General features: G+C 42.1%; 1 protein-coding gene across 4 annotated transcripts in view; it reads left to right on the top strand.

Annotated features, from left to right (window-relative positions):
• The window catches only part of raraa (retinoic acid receptor, alpha a), a 348,546-nt gene that overhangs the window by 291,971 nt on the left and 35,723 nt on the right, over positions 1-20,852 (top strand). For all 4 annotated transcript variants that reach the window (XM_048614479.1, XM_048614478.1, XM_048614481.1 and 1 more), the window contains one exon: positions 7,604-7,745. In XM_048614479.1, coding sequence (XP_048470436.1) covers positions 7,604-7,745 — 142 coding nt within the window. The remainder of the gene's footprint in view (positions 1-7,603; positions 7,746-20,852) is intronic.

The following is a 20,852-nucleotide window of genomic DNA, read 5'->3' on the forward strand; positions in this document are numbered from 1 at the left end:
TGGATTTCACAAGCTTCAAAAGCTCCCCTCCCCCTACCGCATCCCAAAACCAGTCCAGCTCGTCCCTGCCTCCCTAACCTGTTCTTCCTCCCACCTATCCCCTCCTCCCACCTCAAGCTGCACCCCCATCTCCTACCGACTAACCTCATCCCGCCCCCTTGACCTGTCCGTCCTCCCTGGACTGACCTATCCCCTCCCTAACTCCTCACCTTTACTGGCCCCATCCCCGCCTCTTTGACCTGTTTGTTTTCTCTCCACCTATCCTCTCCTCTATCCATCTTCTATCCGCCTCCCACTCTCTCCCTATTTATTTCAGAACCCCCTTCCCCTCCCCCTTTTCTGATGAAGGGTCTAGGCCCGAACCGTCAGCCTTTCTGCTCCTATGATGCTGCTTGGCCTGCTGTGTTCATCCAGCCCTGCACCTTGTTGTCTCGGATTCTCCAGCATCTGCAGTTCCTACTATCTCTGATACAAAGATAAACAAACCAACTTCACTTCCGAGCTATACCTGTACACACTATGCCCCACTATGAAACTAAAACTCCAGCACATTGGCACATAAACCAGTTTGTTTATTCTGAAACTCATTATGAGCTGTCTACCTCAGCATGGTCATTGGCAAAGACAACCTTGTAACTCAGAAAATGAAACTTTTTCTGTTTAGTCCTGTCACCGTTTCATTATTCTCTCTTTTAAGACCTTCCTTAAAACCACCTTGGATCTATCTTTTCGATCCCTTGCTAGTCTCTCCTTAATTTGCCATCCAATTTTCAACATGCCTGTATGAAGCAGCTTGTGGATCTGTTCCCCTACTAAAGGAGCCCCATAAATGTACATACTTGTTTGTATGTCATTTGATGCTTGTAATTGTATTATACGCTTAATTTATACTAATTTTGTATATTTGTGCCTTGATAAATTTCCCAATCAGACTCCGTTAGTTTGTATTTGAAAACAAACATAACATATTTAAAGTAACCAATGCATATGAACTTAATAGACAAACTCAAGTTAACCAACCCACTACAGTCAGTTTGGTTTTTGCATGCATGAAGGGAAATTGGGCCATAGATCTGTCCCAGGAGCAACCCTCAACTTGAGGAATTTCTAAACCTGGTATCAGCTTGGCAAACAGTATCAGTGCTACTCGGTTAATTTCAGGAGGGTGTTATAATTGCAACTCATAAATTATTGAGGAGGATAAAAGAATGAAATTTATCACTATGAATGGCAAAAAGCCAGAAGAGTTGTACAAGTTTTGGTAGAGCATGTGTTCTTTCTTCTTGAAAATTTCTAGTATCCTTTTGTAAATAGGGAAGAATTTGCATGCTATTTTCCATTCAGTTCAGATGCACAATTTTTACACGTAACTTACTGTGGCAGGAAAATGGGGCAGAGACTTCTAACATTGCTTTTCTTTCCAAAATCTATTTCTTGTTACACTTGTTAGCCCTTCCAGTGATCTACCCATTGGTCTTAAGTAACTTTATTTGGATATTTGCTATAATGAAGGTCAATGGCCTTACAGTTCTGAGTCTTTGTTTTATGTGCTTTCCCACGGTCAAAGCACTTGGGATCAACATAAACAGAGAGTTATTTCAGCTGAAATGAGTTGAAGTAAGATGTCTCTGAGACAGAAATGTTGTGATATGTTTCACTCTTAAATTTTGTTGTTCTCTCTGTGCACATGTACTTCAGGGCAGCAGGGTGGCTCAGTGGTTAGCAGTGCTGCCTCACAGCACCAGTGACCTGGGCTCAATTCCACCCTTGGGCGACTGTCTGTGTGGAGTTTGCACATTCTCCCCGTGTCTGCGTGGGTTTCCTCTGTGTGCTCTGGTTTCCTCCCACAGTCCAAAGATATGTGCATTTTGTGGATTGGCCATGCTAAATTGCCCATAGTGTCCAGGGATGTGCAGGCTAGGTAGGTTAGCCATGGGAAATGCAAGGTTACAGAGAAAGGTTAGGGGGCTGAGTCTGGGTGGGATGCTCTTCGGAAGGTCGGTGTGGACCTGATGGGCCGAATGGCCTGCTTCCATGCTGGAGGGATTCTATGTTTATCTCTACTTGTGACAGAGTGAAAATAGTGGGAGGTCTTTATACTTTGCCCACAGTGAGGACTACTCAGTAACAGATATGTCATCCTCCGTGGGATAGCCTTTCCATTATGTTATCATGACACGAATCAGCGCATGAATGAGAGGCTTCTTTTTAAAGTTTATATCCCACATATTCCAACTCTCGAGCTCGTATCTGTATATTTTACACATCGACAGGGTGTGAACAACTCAGGCTAGACCAGCATTTACACCCCGTCCCTAATTAATAGACAGCCACATTGTTGTGGATGTAGAATCACATGTAGGCCAGACCAGGCTGGAATGGCGGATTTCCTTCCTGAAATCACAATAATGAACTAGATGTTGTTTTGCAACAATTGGCAGGAGTTACCTGGTTGCTAGTTATTGAATTCAAATTTCACCATCTGGTATGGATGTGATTCAGACACATGTCCCTGAGCATTTGACAGGGAGTAGAAGTCCAGTTACATTACCACTCTGCATATGGCTTGCCAAAAGCTGCTGACTACTGTGTCAGTCAAGACCCACATTTCAGGGGATTCATTCGAGAAAAGGTTACTCTTTTTGTTTTGCTGCTCATGGTCAGGGTTATGTCGATAGAGGGGTCAAAGACAAGGTAGCTCTTGGAAAGTACCCACTTGACTTCATCCATGCTTCCACTTGCCTGTAAAATGGGGCAAATAGAGGCACCCTTCCAAACTGACAGACTGCTTGTCCTGGTTTCCCAGTTAAGAAACTACCTACGTTACTCACCTGCCAGGAAGGCAGGTACATGGTGAGGTAATGAGTTGAAGTCATTAAGTGGCCACTAATTGCCGACTGAAGGGCCTTATTACTGGCAAGTCAAGAAAACTCCCAAGGGACCTTCTCAGCCAGAACATAATTGGTGAGGTGGCATTATTTCCCCACTTGTCATCCCAGAAAGGGGAATATTGTGCCCATAGGTCAGTTGTGGCACTGCATTTTCTCATGAGTCAAAAATAAACTTTTTCAATAAAATAGAACATGCACTTGTTAAGTAAGCTGAACTTCACTCGGTGGTCGGCATTCTTGGCACGGCCAGCAATTTTTACCCATCCCTAACTGCCCTTGAACTAAGTGGCTTTTCAGGCAATTTCAGAAGGCCGATAAGAATCAGCAATGGTGCTTTGAGTCTGGAGTCACATAAAGGTCAGACCAGATAAGCTTGGCAGAATTCCTTCCCTGATGGATATTAGTGAATCAAATGGATTTATTATTTGAGATGCTTCCTGAACAAAAGCACTCAGTGCCTGTTCGAGGGATTGGACATTAGGGAGGGGGTTGCCCACTGAGGGCCACCACCCCTGCCTTGCAATCTTGCCCCGACTCTTCTTACTGCAGCCCTCACCACAACACTTATCTGTGACATGGCTCGCTTTCCGATTCTACTCGGGTGAAATACTGAAGGGCACTCGGCACTGTGGAATAATATCCCAGGAAGGAAACAATGTTGACAACTGAGAAGATTTGGGTAATAAAGTTAGGAGAAAAAAAATGTATAAAAGTCCACTGGCCGTTTTTCCAGCAGCAGATGTGGCCTCCGCCATGGCCATGAGAGCTCTCAGTAAGCCAGGCCTCCACTCCACCATGGTTTTGGTTCCAGTAGAAGGCCCACCAGTGGCCTAGCCACTGCTTGATTGGCTTGTGTTTTGTCAGGTCTTTCTGTAAAGAGTCAGCACAGGTCTCTCGCCTAGTCTACCTGGCAGGTAAGACTCCTGATGTCTCAACTAGACTCTGCCCAAAGAGGAAATATTTGGAGATAGACTGAAGTGACAGGTGAGAGTTCGGAATGCATACAGTCAAATTACCATTTATTTCATCCCAAGCTTCATTGGCAATTTTGTGCTGTCAAATACTATATGCCATTCCCTGGTGAAGAAGGTGTGAGGCTTATTTGTTCAGACCCAGTAAATGTACCACTGTATTTTCAGTTGATAGGAAGTGTACCAGAGTTAGTTTATTCAGACATTGAGACTAGAGGGAAAATATTTTTCCTAGTTTTGCCTTGTGATGGAAACCTGTAGCGGCAAGGAATAATACAGAAGTAACTTCAGGTCTCTTTCAGCACAAGAAGATATATATTCATCTGGGCGAGATTCCTAATCTAGAGTTTTGCTCCAAGAAAAGAATGGGTTTGACAACTGGACTTGGTGTTCCCTATTGTCCAGTATGTAAAATTAATCAAAGAGTAAATCAGGAATACAACTAACCAGGCATGCAGAGCTACACACCTATTTCTATGAGATAGTAGGAACTGCTGATGCTGAATGAACACAGCAGGCCAGGCAGCATCAGAGAAGCAGGAAAGCAGGAAAAATTTTTCTGAAGAAGGGTCCAGACCTGAAACGTCAGCTTTCCAGTTCCTCTGATGCTGCCTGGCCTGCTATGTTCATCCAGCTCTACACCTATTTCTGTGGTGTTTCCATTGAATGTGATTCCAGACTGAGAATGAAGCAATCTAATCCTAATGCCATTTTCCATGCTGAATGATCATCTTCTTCTGTACGTAAGCTCAGCGCAAAGTCAGTGAAACCAAACAACGTAATACAACTCCTGATAATCTCAGGTTAAAATACCTTTATATATTCTATCTGTACTTTAAGCACTCTGAGTACTCTGTGGTCAAAAGGGTGGAAAGGAGACCTGTTCCAGGTCCTCTATCAAACTTTACATTGAGTGGAATTCTCATCAGATCTAATTACGACAGATGCCCAATGTCCCATTCCTTTGACAAGTCTTCACCTTTTTAGCCATCAGTTCACTGCAAATCTCTTACAATTCAGTTAACACATTAGTTATTGTGCGAGATACGCTAGTTTAGAGATGTTAAATTTATTATTTTTTTCCTCAAATTCTTATATTCACCAGCATCAAGTGGGTGTCCTTCATTTTTGATCAGAAATTTAGTTAAGATCAATATTTTTTTAAAATATCAAAGCTTCTGGTTTCTGTGTCGGTGTTTGTCGAACAATCAGTACTTTTCAGAAAACTCAGGAGACTTTTTTACATTTTTTTTCTCCTAATTTTATTACCCAAATCTTCTCAGTTGTCAACATTGATTCCTTCCTGGGATATTATTCCACGGTGCTGAGTGCCCTTCATTATTTCACCCGAGTAGAATCAGAAATCATAAGATGTAGAAGCAGAAGGAGGCCGTTCAGCCCATTGAGTCTGCTCTGCCTTTCAATGAGATCATGGCTGACCTGAGAACTCTTATCTCCACCTTCCTGGCTTTTCCCCATAACCCTGAAACCCTAGCTAATTAAAAATCTTTGTCTATCTCAATTTTGAATATACTTAACGACCCAGCCTCGACAGCCCACTGCGATAAAGAATTCCAAAGATCCATCACTCGGAGAGAAGAAATTCCTCCTCATCGATTTTGTATGATTACAGCACTGGAGGAGGCCACCTGGACTGTTGTGTCCAGTGCAGTTTTCTTCAAAAGCAAATCCTACTCCTCTGTAGTGGTATCTGTTAAGGTGATGATATGTAACAGAGTGCTAGTCCTGATTTTCATTGCTCTACCATTGGTGACTGTGCCTTCTCTGCCTACACCTAGAATTTCCACTGTAAGTCCCTCTAACTGTTCAGCTTTCTTTAAAGTCACACTTTTAAAATCCACCTGTGAATGACATTTTTACCCTAAAATACCTCTTTATGTGGTTCAATGTCAAATTTTTGTTTGACAGTGCTCCTGTGAAGTGCCTTTGGGTGTTTTACTATGTTAACTGCAAGTTGTTACCCCTTAAAAAAGAATGAATTTTATCATCTATAATACTAAGTATGATCTTCTTAAATAAGTAGTGTCATTCTTAAAACCATAGGTTTTGAACAAGAATGTATGGAAGAGAAGAGAACAGGAATCAGCACTAAACTTGGCAGTGAAGGGGCAGTACAGATCTATTTAAATAAGTGTTTCTGCCGTAATTTAGTGACTTTCAGCTGACTACTTACAGTGGTAACTTACCTGTCTGGTTTACAAATGCAGAGGAGCAGATTAGGTGACCTGTCACTCAGTTGACCTGGCTTTTAAAATGTGTGATTTCCTCAATCTTATCTACACTGCTTAGGATTTCTGACATTTCCTATGTCAAATCTCAAGCCATATTCCTGTGAGTTTGAAGGTGAATGCCAGCAGCTTTCCAGATGCAAGGGGCTGTCAGAGTTGATCCAGCCAACATCCATTCAGATACACTCCCAGCAGTAGTCACAGGGTAAGCATCAGGGATTAGTGCCCTGGTCAGTTTTCCCTTCACTTTTGATTACGTGTGCTGAGGAAAATATCTGCACAAATTAGACAGGCATGCAACCTGTCCTAAAGTACTTTGCCATTTTTCACCTGGAGGTGAGCAAGAGCTTTCTAAAATGTGTTTTGAGGTGTTCCCTCTGTATCTGATCATTGGAGTAATTGTGATACCGAGCCTGCATTCTGTCTCACAGTGATATAAATTCATTGGACACAAAGTTTGGATGCAACCCCTTTGTGTTTTTTTTCTCCATGTAATATTTCCTTCATTTTCACCTCCTCTTGTTAGGTACTATGGTTCCTCACCAGAACCTTTTCCAGATGCCCATTCTATACATGGAACATGAAACAGTGAATATGAATGTGAAATTTGACCATCAACAACTTCAAAGCCAAGCGTGATCCTATCCTCTTTTGTTATCCACGTCCATGTAATTCTAATTCAGTACAATCTGGAATTCAATGCTTGCCGAATGTTGACCATGTAACCACTGTTGGTTGTCATGAAAACCCATTTGGTTTACTAATGTTCTTTAGGGAAGGAAATCTGCCAACATTGCCTGATGCAGCCTGCGTGTGACTCCGGATCACCACAATGTGGTTGGTTGGGTGTCATGGTGGCTCAGTGGTTAGCACTGCTGCTTCACAGCGCCAGGAACCCCGGTTCGATTCCACTCTCGGATGACTGTCTCCCCGTATCTGCATGGATTTCCTCCAGGTGCTCCGGTTTCCTCCCACAGTCCAAAGATACGCAGGTTAGATGGATTGGCCATGCTAAATTGCCCCGTAGTGTTCAGGGATGTGTCGATTCGGTGGGTTACAGGGGGATGGGTCTGGGTGGGATGCTCTGAGGTCCAGTGTGGACTTGTTGGGCTGAAGGGCCTGTTTCCGCACTGTAGGGATTCTATGATATGATTCTATGACTCTTAAGTGTACTCTGTGCAATTGGGTGTTAGAAAGAATGCCGATATTCTATCAAAAAATAAAATGTGCCGTCCAATACACAGTGGTTGGGAGAAGATACCTTGGTCACTTTTCAACGATCCCAGTACACTAAGGGCCAGTTGTAATGTTCTTAATATAATGGCCGGGAGCAAATAACAGCACAGACCAGGGATTTGGAGCTATGAGCTTCTGTTGTCACGAATGGTTCGATCGTTGAAAGAGTTATTTTTGTGCCTGGTAATGCAGTTTTAGAGTTAGACATGTCTACTTTCAATGCCAGTTCCATATTTTTCCCCTGTATTTTGTGCAGGGTTTTTTCAGAAGAAGCATCCAAAAGAACATGGTGTACACGTGCCACCGAGATAAGAACTGCATCATCAACAAAGTCACCCGAAATCGATGTCAGTATTGCCGGCTGCAGAAGTGCCTGGAGGTTGGCATGTCCAAGGAATGTAAGTCTCTTCACTCCATCTGAATTGATCATATCACACAAGCCTTTCTGAACATTTCATATTTCATATTACTGCTAGCCTAGTGGGATGTAGAATGAATGAGTTCTACTTGCAATTAGCTGGAGTTTGCGAAACTTTGACCACGTCGCGAGATATCTTATTCACACTTTGTTGCCAAATTATACTTAACTCTTCGGTCTCTCCCTCTCACTCGTCACCTTTCAGACCACCCATGTTAAAACTCACCACTTAAACCAAACTTTGGATCATCTCTTCTAATAACACTTCCAGAATTTTGCCTTATCAATGCTTTGCTTTGTTTTATTATACCCGCTAAACCCAGGGATTCTAAATGCAGTCATAGATCTTCATTGCCACGATGACTAAGATCAGCTAACTCCAGACTACTGGAACTAGAATCTGTATCTTCCCTAATCTGCATGCCTCAGTGTCACACCAGGTTGTCCATTATTTACTAATTCTCTTCAAGGTGCTCCATGCTGTTTCCTTCAAGGTGAAGTATCCATTGTAGAGGAAAGGTTATAATGAAGAAATTAATTTAGTGAAGCTGGCCATCATTTCGACAAGTGTTGAGAGAAATCCGTGAGAACAATGATGCTAAAACCTCAGCGATGGCAGTGCTTCCCATTCCTGCCCACAGCTATACATAGAAACCTCTTACCTTCATTTGTGTAACACTAATTTGTGATAGGTTGCAACATGTTGCTGTAGGAAATCCAAATAGATTTAGGCTTTTTGAAGAGCAACATCCAGTCAGATTCTGGCTGAACTGAACTGTGACAGAAATTAAATGAGCTTCGCCTGAAGAAGTTTAAAATGCGTTTACACATATGATCCCTGCCTACAAGCATTTTAACATGTGTTAAAAATATACAGAAACTATATATACCATTCGCCCAATCCATCATGACATTTGAATTTTCATGGAAGTGTTTAATTTGGGAGATGGGCTGATTATTTGCTTCCACCGCAATCTCTTGTGTGGAATGCATACTCTGAACAATGCCTGATGTCCTGACTGAGAATTATCTTTCAATCATCGCCATCAGAACATGTTGCCTGTTCATTTGTCTAATTGCTGCTGTAGAATGTTGCTGCTTTGCCTATGAGGTGACAGCGTCGGGCTTTCAAAAGCAATTAATTGTTTTTGAACCATTTCGGAGTATCATGAGGATGTTTTTCCTCTATTACCCAAAGATATCATGTCAGATCCTGGAATTCTGTGCGGCTTGCATTTTGCATGTGACAAATGTGCTGACCTAATTTTGGTGAATTAACGCATGTGAGTCATGCATTAAACACAGCTCAGGCTCAACATCAAGTTCCCAGGCTCACTTGGCCTGCTATATGCAGTGTTACTTTTAGTAAATTAATTCATCCTATCCTATTAAAACAAACATTGACTTTTAAAGAAAAACTGAAGAAAAACTTATAACGTTACCATTGGAACTGAAGTAACACCGCATAATGATATATTCCTCTTGTACAAATTAACAGGCTTCCAAGTTTGCTATTGGGCTCCGATAACATTCAGTTGAACCAGGTGGTAGAGTAAATGTGGGAAAGCAATGCACACAATGTTTAGGTTGGATCTAAATATGGTGTACTTCACATAGCAGACATTTCATTGGATTAAAGCAGCAACGTAAGTGCAAGTTGTTGCTTAAGGAAACTTACTGGGAATAATTCAGGAGACACAGCAACAATTCATCCCCAGGAAAACGAAGCATACTGAAGGGAGGACTTGGCAACCATGGCTGACAAGGGAAATCAGGGACAGCATAAAAGCAAAAGAGAAAGCATGTAGTGCGACGAAGGGCAGCAGGAAACCTACAAAAACCAACAGAGGACAACAAAAAAAGAAATAAGGAAAGAGAAGATTACATATGAGGGTAAGGTAGCCAGTAACATAAAAGAAGATTGCAAGAGTTTCTTTAGATATATAAAGGGCAAAAGTGGACATTGGGTTGCTGGAAAATGGTGCTAGAGAAGAAGTAATGGGGAACAAAGAAACGCCTGAGGAACTGAGTAAGTACTTTACTCGTGTCTTCCACCGTGAAGACTGATGCAATGTCCCAAAAATTCAAGAGAGTCAGGGGGCAGAGGTGAGTATGGTGGCCATCACCAAGGAGAAGGTGCTAGAAAAACTGAAAAGTCTGAAGGTGTTTGAATCATCAGGACCAAATGGACTACACCGCAGAGTTCTTAAGGAGATAGCTGAAGAGATAGTGGAGACGTTAGTGGTGATCTTTCAGGAATCACTGGAGTCAGGAAGAGTCCTAGAGGACTGGAAAATCATTAGTGAACCTCCCTGTTTAAGAAGGCAGTAAGGCAAAAGACAGGAAATTACAGGCCGATTAGCCAGACCTCGGTCGTTGGTAAGATTTTGGAGTCCATTGTGGAGAATGAGATTTCCAAATACTTGGAAGTGCGTGGTAAAATAGGGCAAAGTCATTATGGTTTCATCAAGGGGAGGTCCATGCTTGACAAATTTGTTAGAATTCTTTGAGGAGGTAACGAGCAGGTTAGACCAAGGAGAGCCAATGGATGTTTTGTACCTAGCCTTCCCAGAAGACCTTGAACAAGGTGCCGCACAGGAGGCTGCTGAGTAACATAAGGGCCAAGATTGGCTGCCTGGCAGAAAGCAGAGGGTGAGGATGAAAGGGTCCTTCTCAGGATGGCAGCTGATGACGAGTGTGTTCCACAACGGTCAGAGTTGGGACCACAACTTTTCACTTTATTCATTAATGATCTAGATGAAGGAACTGAGGGCATTCTGGCTAAGTTTGCAGATGATACAAAGATAGGTGGAGGAACAGGTAGTGTTGAGGAGGGGGAGAGGCTGCAGAAGGATTTAGGCAGGTTAGGAGAGTGGACAAAGAAGTGGCAGATGGAATACAATGTGGGAAAGTGAGAGGTCATGCACTTTGGTGGGAAGAATAGGGGCACAGACTATTTCGTAAATGGGGAGGAAATTCAGAAACCTGAAGTGCAAAGGAAATTGGGAGTCCTAGTCCAGGATTCTCTCAAGGTAACCTGGCAAGTTGAGTCAGTAGTTAGGAAGGCAAATACAATGTTGGCATTTATTTCGAGTAGACTAGAATATAAAAGCAGAGATGTACTTCTGAGGCTTTGTAAAGCTCTGGTCAAAGAACAGTTAGAGTATTGTGAGCTATTTTGGGCCCCATACCTCAGGAAGGATGTACTGGCCCTGGAGCAGGTCCAGAGGAGGTTCACAAGAATGATCCTGGGAATGAAAAGCTGAACGTATGAGGAATGTTTGAGGATGCTGGGTCTATACTCAATGGAGTTTAGAAGGATGAGGGGGGATTTAATTGAAACTTCCAGAATTCTGGATGGCCTGGACAGAGTGGACATTGGGAAAATGTTTCCATTGGCAGGAGAAGCTAGCACCTGAGGGCACAGCCTTAGATTAAAAGAAGACCCTTTTAGAACGGAGATGAGGAGAAACTTCTTTAGCCAGAGAGTGGTGAGTCTGTGGAATTGACTGCCACAGAAGGCTGTAGAAGCCAGGTCATTGAGTATATTTAAGATGGAGACAGATAGGTTCTTGATTGTCAATGGCATTAAGGGTAATGGGGAGAAAGTGGGAGAATGGGGTTGAGGAACTTATCAGCCATGATTTAAATGGCGGAATAGACTCGATGTGGCCTAATTTCTGTTCTTATGTCTTATGGTCTCATGGAAACAGAGCTCAGTTAGTAGAAGAAATAATAGTTGCACAAAGTTAAAATCTTCACATTTTGAGAACACTCTCCTGATATGTTTTAAGGGGTAGAAATTGTTAGGCCCATTACACTCTCAAATGTAACTCCACCAACCTAGCTTCTTCAATTAATTCTCTCCTGCACGCTTTCATTTGCTTCTTGCACCTATTTATGCTGTAGTCTTAAATGGTCTTCTGTGATAAAGTATTTCACATCCCTCTTGGTGCAAAGGTTCTCAAATAACAGCAGAAAAAGTGGAAATACTCAGTAGGGTCTTCCAGCATCAATGGAGTGGGAAACAGAGTCAATATTTCAGTTCAGTGACTTTTAATGGCACCCCTTCTTAATCCTAACTTTCTGATTTTTGACTGGTGTGTTATAGTATTTGAACCATTTGTCACAATGAATGTTTGTTTTTGTGATTGGCTTCATTAACTTAAAAATTTCATTTGGATTCTTCTTCCCATTTAAAACAAGGGAAGATCTTTCCATGCTATGAATGGAATGGTTGTAGAAGGAAAACATTTGTGGCAACAAAGCATTTTTATGGCAGAAGAAGGCTGTGGAGCATTGCAGAAAGTCCTGTCTTTAATTTCTTAAATTCAGCAAGAGTAATTTTCAGAAATGCCTTTTACAGTAATACCAGGGGTCAATGGAAAAAGAGCTAAAATAAGACTTGGTTCACTTAGACACAGCACAATATAAAAGTGCAACTGATTAACTTGATGTAACATTTGACACCCTGTCAGAAATAATCAAGAAAACTGTCTACTGAATTCTAAGATGGTTTTCAAGGAGGCAGGCTAATCTTATATTGTGAATTATGTGGTTTTAGTGTGTATGTGTCAGTACATGCATCAATGTTTGGATAATGTGATGAAAAGCGTAAAATTTTACTTTGCTATAAATCCAACAAAATCACATGATGAAAAGATGTTGGCGTGCTCACACTTTGTGTCTCTTTTAAACTGATATTTGTCCTAATTTTTCCCAATATTCTTTACTCTTGTCCTGAAGGCACTGACTCCCACTGTGCCATTCTTTGTATAAGGCTAGGCAGTAAGTGCAGCAGACTATTTGATTACAGAAGGCATCAGATTTGACTCTTACATCCCTCAAAATCTTTCCAGCAGGAGTGTTCAATCAATCAATCAATCAGAGGCATGAGTTGGGATCAAGTATACTTTGTTCAATCCTCATGCAAGGCCGTGAGGTCAATTATTACATTCAGTTTACGGAGCAATCAGAGCAGGAATTGCACCTCACTGACTCTGCATTGTGTCAACTTTCCGACATTAGTTACAGGTTATGTCTAATTTTGGATTTACAATTCGAGATAGGCTCAATACAGTGTAGAGCTCGAGAAACACAGCAGGTCACGCAGCATCAGAGGAGGAGGAGGAGAGTCGATGTTTCGGGCCTACACCCTGCATCAGAAACAGAGAGGGGGAAGGGAGCTGGGAAATAAATAGAGGGAATAGGGATGGGGCTAGGGGAAGGGAGGTAGGACGGTGACAGGTGGATTCAGGGAGGGGTAGTGGGGATTGGTCAGTGGGAAGGGTAGTGGGGATTGGTCAGTGGGAAGGGTGGGACGGATAGGTTGTGTCAGGTGAAGGAGGCGAGTATGAGAGGGAGGGTTGGGCATGGGATGAGGCCATAGGTGGGGAGATTTTGAAACTGGTGAATTCTATGTTTAGGCCATTGGGCTGTAGTCTCCCGAGGCGGAATATGAAGTGCTGCTCCTCCAGTTTGCGGGTGGTGTCATTGTGACACTGGAGGAGGCCCAGGGTGGACATGTCACCCAGGGAGTGGGAGGGGGGAGTTAAAATGGTTAGCGACCAGAAGGTAGTGTTAATTATAGTGTATGGAATGCAGGTGCTCCGCAAATCTGTCACCGAGTCAACGTTTGGTCTGACTGATGTAGAGGAGGCCACATTGGGAGCAGCAGATACAGTAGACTAGGTTGTAGGATGTACAGGTGAACCCCTGTGGGATATGGAAAGTTTGTCTTGGGCCTCGGATGGAGGTGATGGGGGAGGTGTAGGGGCAGGTGTAGCACCTCCTGTGGTTGCAGGGAAAGGTGCCAGGTGTGGTGGGGTTGGTGGGGAGTGTGGAGTGGATGAGGGAATCATGGAGAGAGCGGTCCCTACGAAAAGCAAATCGGGTATCTCTTTGGTTATGGGGTTGGATTGTAGGTGGTGGAAGTGGCAGAGAATGGTATGCTGGATGCGGAGGTTGGTGGGGTCATATGTGAGGACAGGAGGTATTCTGTCTTTATTTTTGATGGGGACAGAAGTGCGGGAAATGCAAGAGATGCGGTTGAGGGCATTTCGATCAATGGTGGGGGGAAATTGCGGTCCTTGAAATAGGAGGACATCTGGGATGTCCAGGAGTGGAATGCACTATCTTGGGAGCAGATGTGGCAGAAGCAGAGGATTTGGGAGTGAGGGATCGCATTCTTGCAGGAGGATGGGTGAGAGGACGTGTAGTCAAGGTAGCTGTGGGAGTTGGTGGGTTTGAAGTAGATAGCAGTGCTGAGACGGTTACTGGAGATGAAGATAGAGAAGTCCAGGAAGGGGGGAAGGAGGTTTCAGAGATGGTCCACGTGAGTTTGTCCACTGACCAATCCCCAATACCCCTACCTGATTCCACCTATTGCCATCCCACCGACCTTGCCCTCCAACCCCACCCCTCTTCCCCCTATTTATTTCCCAGCTCCCTTCCCCCTACCCAGTCCTGTTGAAGGGTCTAGGCCTGAAATGTCGACTTTCCCACTCCTCTGATGCTGCCTGACCTGCTGTGTTCCTCCAGCTCCACACTGTATTGACTCTAACTCCAGCATCTTCAGTTCTTGCTATCTTCGATTTAGGCTTTAAGTTATGGAAACTGTACCTTCTCACCCTGGACCTTGTAGATCTTAATTGAAAACTTGATTATCTAAATGAGAGAAAAAAAACAAGAATGAGCTCTTTTGTTATCTCCAGGTTGGACGTATTGTAACTGAAATGATCTCAGGTCTGTTGAAGTGAATACTACAGTGGACTTCAACACTTTTGAGTTGAGGGGAAGGGGTAGAATCTGCTGATGGTCCTGTGCTGACCTCCATCCAGTTGCAGTGATAACGAGTGTTTGTGTGCAGAACTGGACTGAGCTTCAATATAATACCTGTAATAATTAAACATCCTGCTGACACTCACTGGCTTTTACATGAAGAGATGTTTTAAGGGATTGCTGATGATCATGAAGTAACCCACACATTTGATTCAGAAGAAGAATAGAAAATGAACAAGAAATAGTGATGCAATGTGAGATTAAAAATCACAGTGGAAACTTGTGCAGATTTATTAAAGTGCAACAACTTTGTAAATAAGTGAAGTCCAAAGAGGCACTTTTGAATGACTTAAGTTTATATAATGGGCTGGCTCCGGACTGTCCTCAATCAGTTTCGAAAGGAGAGAAAAGCTTCTTTCTCGAGAAGTGATGCTATCAGAAAACAAACACATTTCTGTTTCTCTGGCTTCCACCTAGCTTCAGGAAGGTCAGAGAGCACTTCGATCTTAAGCCAGATGGTTTATAGAAGGCTGTGTTTGGTGGAAACAGCCCACATTACCATGTATTGAGGCACTGCTGAGGACAAATACACAAGTGTAACTCTGTCTACTGGGTTTCTTCAACACAGCTGCAAGAGCTAAGTTTTGAAACACAATCCCAACCATAACATGGTGAGGCAATCACAAAATCTTCTCTTGTGGCAGACTGACATTATCACCCTGAGAACTGAACATCCCTGGAATTTTATGCATACGTGTAGGTGTGATCTGCATTGAAAGAACAGCATCAGTCATTTACTGTACGTGCACTTTTCATAGATTTTATGTGAGTGTTCGCATGGGAAGTTTCCATCATTCAACCACTTCAAAAGACAGCTACACAGCAGCTGGGTCCGACGTAGGCAGGGTAAGCTACCATGTATATCCTTAACCAATCATATTGAAGAATTGTTGGTAAACCATGCAAAATCAGAACCAACAATTGTGCCAAAATATCTAATCTAGCATTTAAATTGGCTCCAGAAAATTATATAAAAGAGAGGGAAGGAAAGGATCACAAGGGAAAAAAAAATTAAAAAAACAACTTCAACAATGATTAAGGTCTGAAGTGATAAGATTCCATGATTGTTTACAATTTGTTTCCAAAGACAGAAAGGTTCTTTGATAGTGATTAAGACATACCATGATGTTGGAAGATAACTTATGCTGGCATGGACAAGATCTACAGCTAAGATTCTCTATTTTTAAAAATATTTCTTTCAGAGAATATAGGCTTCGCTTTCACATTGCTCTTGAGAACATATGCTGCTGAACTGCCTTCTTGAACTGCGGATGTCCATTTGATGTATATACCCTGGCAGTACGGCTGTGGAGGTCGTGGGGGGTGGGGTTTAGAGGGTGGAATTGCAAGATTTTGACCCAAAACATTGGCAGTATTGTGATATGTTTCCAAGTCAGGATTTTGAAGCATGGGGGAGAACTTTCATGTGCTGGCGTTCCCATGTATCTGCTACCATTTGGGGAGGCGATGGCCTCATGGTGTTATCATGAGACTATTAATGCAGAGACCCAAGTGATGTCCTGGGGACCTGGATTTGAATCCTACCATGGCAAATAGTGGAATTTGAATCAAAAAAAAAATCTGGAATTAAGCAACTAATGATGACCATGAAACCATTGCCAATTGTCAGGAGACATAAAAACATCTAGTTTGCTAATGTCCTTTAGGGAAGATAACTGCTGTCCTTACCCGGTTGGGTCTACATGTGACTCCAGACCCAAGGAATGGGGTTGACTCTTAACTGCCCTATGCCTCGCCAGCGGCGCCCATGTCCTGTGAGTGAATAAAAAGAAATGGCTGGAGGTTGCATTTTAGCTACCCCTTGATCACCAGCCCTCCTCCCAAATTGCCTCAGATTGAGGTAAATGGAGACCCTAACCCCCCCACAAACTGGTATGTGTCCCCCGGTTGGCCTCGTTCTTTGCCTGTCAAGAGCCAAGGCATCAGGCTGGTGTTGAGTTGAAGACCTTAACTTTCCATTTATTGACCGCTTAAGGGCCTTAATCCTGGTGAGTTGAGAGAACCCCCTAGCGGACTTTCTTGCCCAGCACATAATTGCTGAGATTTCAAGAAGTTGGCAAGTATCGCTCCAGGCCCAACATGTCTAATTCTGTGGCACGTAACTTAACTCCTGACTTCCCAGAGCCTGTCCACAAGACACAAGTCAGGAGTATAAAGCAATACTGATTGCTTGGTTGGCATCCATCCACCACTCTCAACGTTCACTTTCTCTACCACATGACACACAGTGGTAGCAATGTGTTCCGTCTACAAGGAAACCTGCAGCAACTCACCAAACTTCCTTATACAGCACCTTCCAAACGCTGGGGCTTTAGCACATAGAATGACAAGGGCAGCAGATGCACAGGAACACCAACAACTGGAGGTTCCACTCCACGCACCATTCTGTCTTGGAACCATTTGCTGTTCCTTCATTGTCACTGAGTTAAAAAATCCTGGAACTCCCTTGATAACAAACAGTACCTACACACATGGATTGCTGTAATTTAAAAAGAATCGCCATCACCTTCTCAAGGACAGTTAGGGAGTGAAAATAAATTAGGCCTTGCCAGTGACGCCACATCCCATGTATAAATAAAGAAAAATTAACAACTGATACTAGCAAAAGGTCTATTTTGATCACTTAGGAGAATGAAAAGCACAAGACCTTGAATTTTGGGACTTCAACATGAATTGCTGTGCATGTTAATATACAGTTACCAGCAACAGGGGACATTAGGATCGTGCCAGGAGTGTTACAGTACTACCACTACAAGACCCTGCCCCAGATCCTGTTCTCAAAATTACCAGTGTAGAGATTTGATACCCAAAACCTAACAAAAAACCAAATCAATTGGGATAAAAGCAAAATACTGCAAAATGCTGGAAGTCTGAAATAAAAACAGAAGATGTTAGAGAAACACAACATGTTAGGCAGCATCTGTGGTGAGAGAAGCAGAGTTAACATTTTGCTTCATTAACACTGTATCTGTCTTCACAGATGCTGCCAAACCTGTCGAGTTTTTCCAGCATTTTCTGTTTTTAAATCAGTTTGGAACCTGGCTTTTTGTCCTGAAGATATTTGTTTAAAACCAGGCCAAAGTGATGTACCTATTGTGGTCTCTGCTGTCTGGCAAGTCCACACAAAATGAACTTGATAAGCATAGACATATAATTGAAAAATGCCTTCAATGCATTAGCAGTTGGTGTTGACTCTGATTCAGAAGCCATAGGAAGGTCTAATTGCTATCTTACAAATTTAAGTGAAAGCAGACCTGAGTAACAAATTATGGATGTCACTTTTGCTTTTACCTCAATTATCTTTTCTCTTAAACAATTAAAGGTAGAATGTTGGCTAGTAAGGAAGATGGAACTATTATCACACTGGTGCATAAGGAAACGCTCGGCTGAGGTCATTGCTGAAATAAATCCTCGGACCATGGTCAGGGTTTATTCTGTGTCTAATCATGACCAGGAGAAGCCAAAATTAGAAAATTCTACACCAATATCCTTCAGCTTGATGAAGATAAAGTTCTCTTTATTGAAAATGTAGGTCTTATTGAGGAAAATGCCTCATCCTTGTTACAAACATGTACTTAATATACACCGTTAGCATTGGTTAATCTCAATGCTGCATGTCTGACCCTGTAACATTGATTGTCGCTAACATACTGCTACTAAGTCTGGGATTGTCCGACAGCAGGAGGTCTTTTCTGCAAATGCCAAAGCAAATAACTGCTGCAGACTTCCTAGGTTTTCAACCAAAAACAAAGACAGTTGTTGGGTGTGGTGGGCATGACTGAGCAGGATCATCTCTGCTGCCAATGTAGCAGAGGGGATGATGGAAAGATTGACTCATCTGCAGTGACTTTTGCGATGAACGGCTTCCCTTTGGGCTGAGGTGAGCTGGACACTGCAGGACATGAGAAGAATTAGCTGATTTGAGATCAGTTGATTCGCAATGACGTGGAGAAATAAGGTTGGGGTTTGAGCACACATGTCGAGTTATCATTGTAATGCAGAGGGGTATTTGTCTGCTACCAGGGAGTGGTTGATACTCAGTTTATCTTCTGTTACCCATCATTAGTCATCCTCAACTAGAGAAACACAAAATGGTCCTGACCCGAAACGTCAGCTTTCCTGCTCCTCTCATGCTGCCTGGCCTGCTGTATTCCTCCAGCTCCACACTGTGTTATGCTCACCATGTGGCTGTTTTTGAGAAAATCTGCTTTCATGCTCCTCTTTCAAATATGTCCTTTCAACATTGAGTTCTGTAAATCCTGCTTGTTAATACCTAGATCAATGATCACTTACAAGGATGGTACTTCTAGGATTAGGATAAATCAGTGGAACACACAGCTTTAAACATGTACTCATGATTCTTAAAATTGGTGCAGGACTAGTTTAAATAATGCATTTCTGCATTCAAAAAGAATATGTGTAGCAAGAAAAACAATAAAAAAACCTTAAAAACAGAGCTCAGCTGAAGGAAACAGCAACTGGTCCCAAAGTATTAACGAATATGCCACATAGACTGAAAGATTCATTAAAAATAGTATTGTGGGCTCCACTGAGTAGTTTAATGTAACTGGCCAGTTCAGTTAGCAGAACTCATCTTATTGGGTCCACAAATGTTACTTGAGCTTAGGACAAAAATAAAAATTGTCACGCTGAAATTTAATGAAGAATTTTTGTCCAGTTTATGACATACATTGGGTTATGTATTCTAAGAAAGCAGACATGTATTACTTTGTTTAAAATAGAAAAATGTCAGTGTAAGAACAAAGACTGGATCTTTACAGCCAGTCTGAGATTGCTTAAGGCCAATGAAGATGAAGGATATTCATAGGGATAGGGAGCAAATTCAAAGCAAGTTAAAATTGTCGTTAAAAAATAACATAAAGGTGAAGGTAAAAAAAAATTGTTGGAGGTGAAAGCTTTAAGGAGTCGGGTTTCTGGGGAAGGGGAATTTTCATACTTCCAATCACAGTATTTGGAATGGTATTAAAAACATATTATCTGTGTCGTTTCCTTCCATGATTCTCCTGCTGCTGTACAGTAAATGATCATGTAATGAAATGATTCTGTATCATTAACGATGGCAGACATTTCTACATAGAGCAATGAATTATTAAAATGTAAAATATATTATGTTTCGTGAAACAAAAAACTTTGTACATTTTTTAACTTGATAGCTTTAAGAATGAATTTTATGTATTTCCACTTCTGACACACAATTCCATATGCTTGAAGCACATACTGGGAATTTGGGTGCAGAGGTCAGCACTCCCTGTGAGATTTTCCATTCATTAATTTTAACAGACAGAAAATCCTGCAAGGCATGTTGACCTCTGCCTCCGAATTCCCAACGTGCGCCCTCAGCATGTGAAGCTGTGCGCCAGGAGTGAAAATTCATGAGGCTTGCCCTAAAGGGTGGTTGCTGTGAATTGTGCATGTACAGTAAATGCATTTATCAAGCTACCATACAATAAGCTAGGGTGGGAATTTCAGTCTGTTAGCATTAATAACAACTTGAACAATGCTTGTCAAGCCAACTTTTATTGAATTCCAAAATCATGTAGCCTTTTTTGTAAAGTTCATTTTCAGGCTGTGCACCTTGTTCTAATATTGCTATTAAAATTGGAAATGAAATACACTGCAGTGAGTGAGTCTGTAGGGAGGATTACATTATTCATCATGAAGGAATGATCTGCACTCTCCTAACCCTTGTGTTATAAATTGGGTAAATGTGCCTGAAAGTGCAATGTTTCTGCAGTAATTAGGGATTATCTCCATTTTTTGGTGGAACCATTTATCACAAATATTTGTATATTTGCACAGTTGAATTATTTGACCATCTATTTTGGAACCTGGAAGGTGAGACCTGTCAGGAGGAACAAGGATTGTTCCCACTTGGTCCCTGATAACCTGCAAGTGGTTTTTCAGATGTGTACGATAGATTTAGATCGTCAAGCAGACCAATGTCTTTCACTGATGAACTATGAGGTTCTGAGATGTATGCGTTCCAATAGCACATCATCATATCTGTACCAATGTGGACTTGGAAATGCAAAGTTGTACCTTTATAGCATACTCTATATTTACCAAATAAAAATTCTACAGATGCAGATGTGTTGCAACCTGATTTTAGAGTCTCTTAACATGGTCATAACTTTCCACTCTTCGATCAAACAAAAGTAGCTCACTGTTATCCCTAGGTAGTATACCCTTGGTTATGTTTTATTTT

The sequence above is a fragment of the Rhincodon typus genome, chromosome 30, assembly GCF_021869965.1.
Source record: "Rhincodon typus isolate 14 chromosome 30, sRhiTyp1.1, whole genome shotgun sequence".
Taxonomy (NCBI): Eukaryota; Metazoa; Chordata; class Chondrichthyes; order Orectolobiformes; family Rhincodontidae; genus Rhincodon; species Rhincodon typus.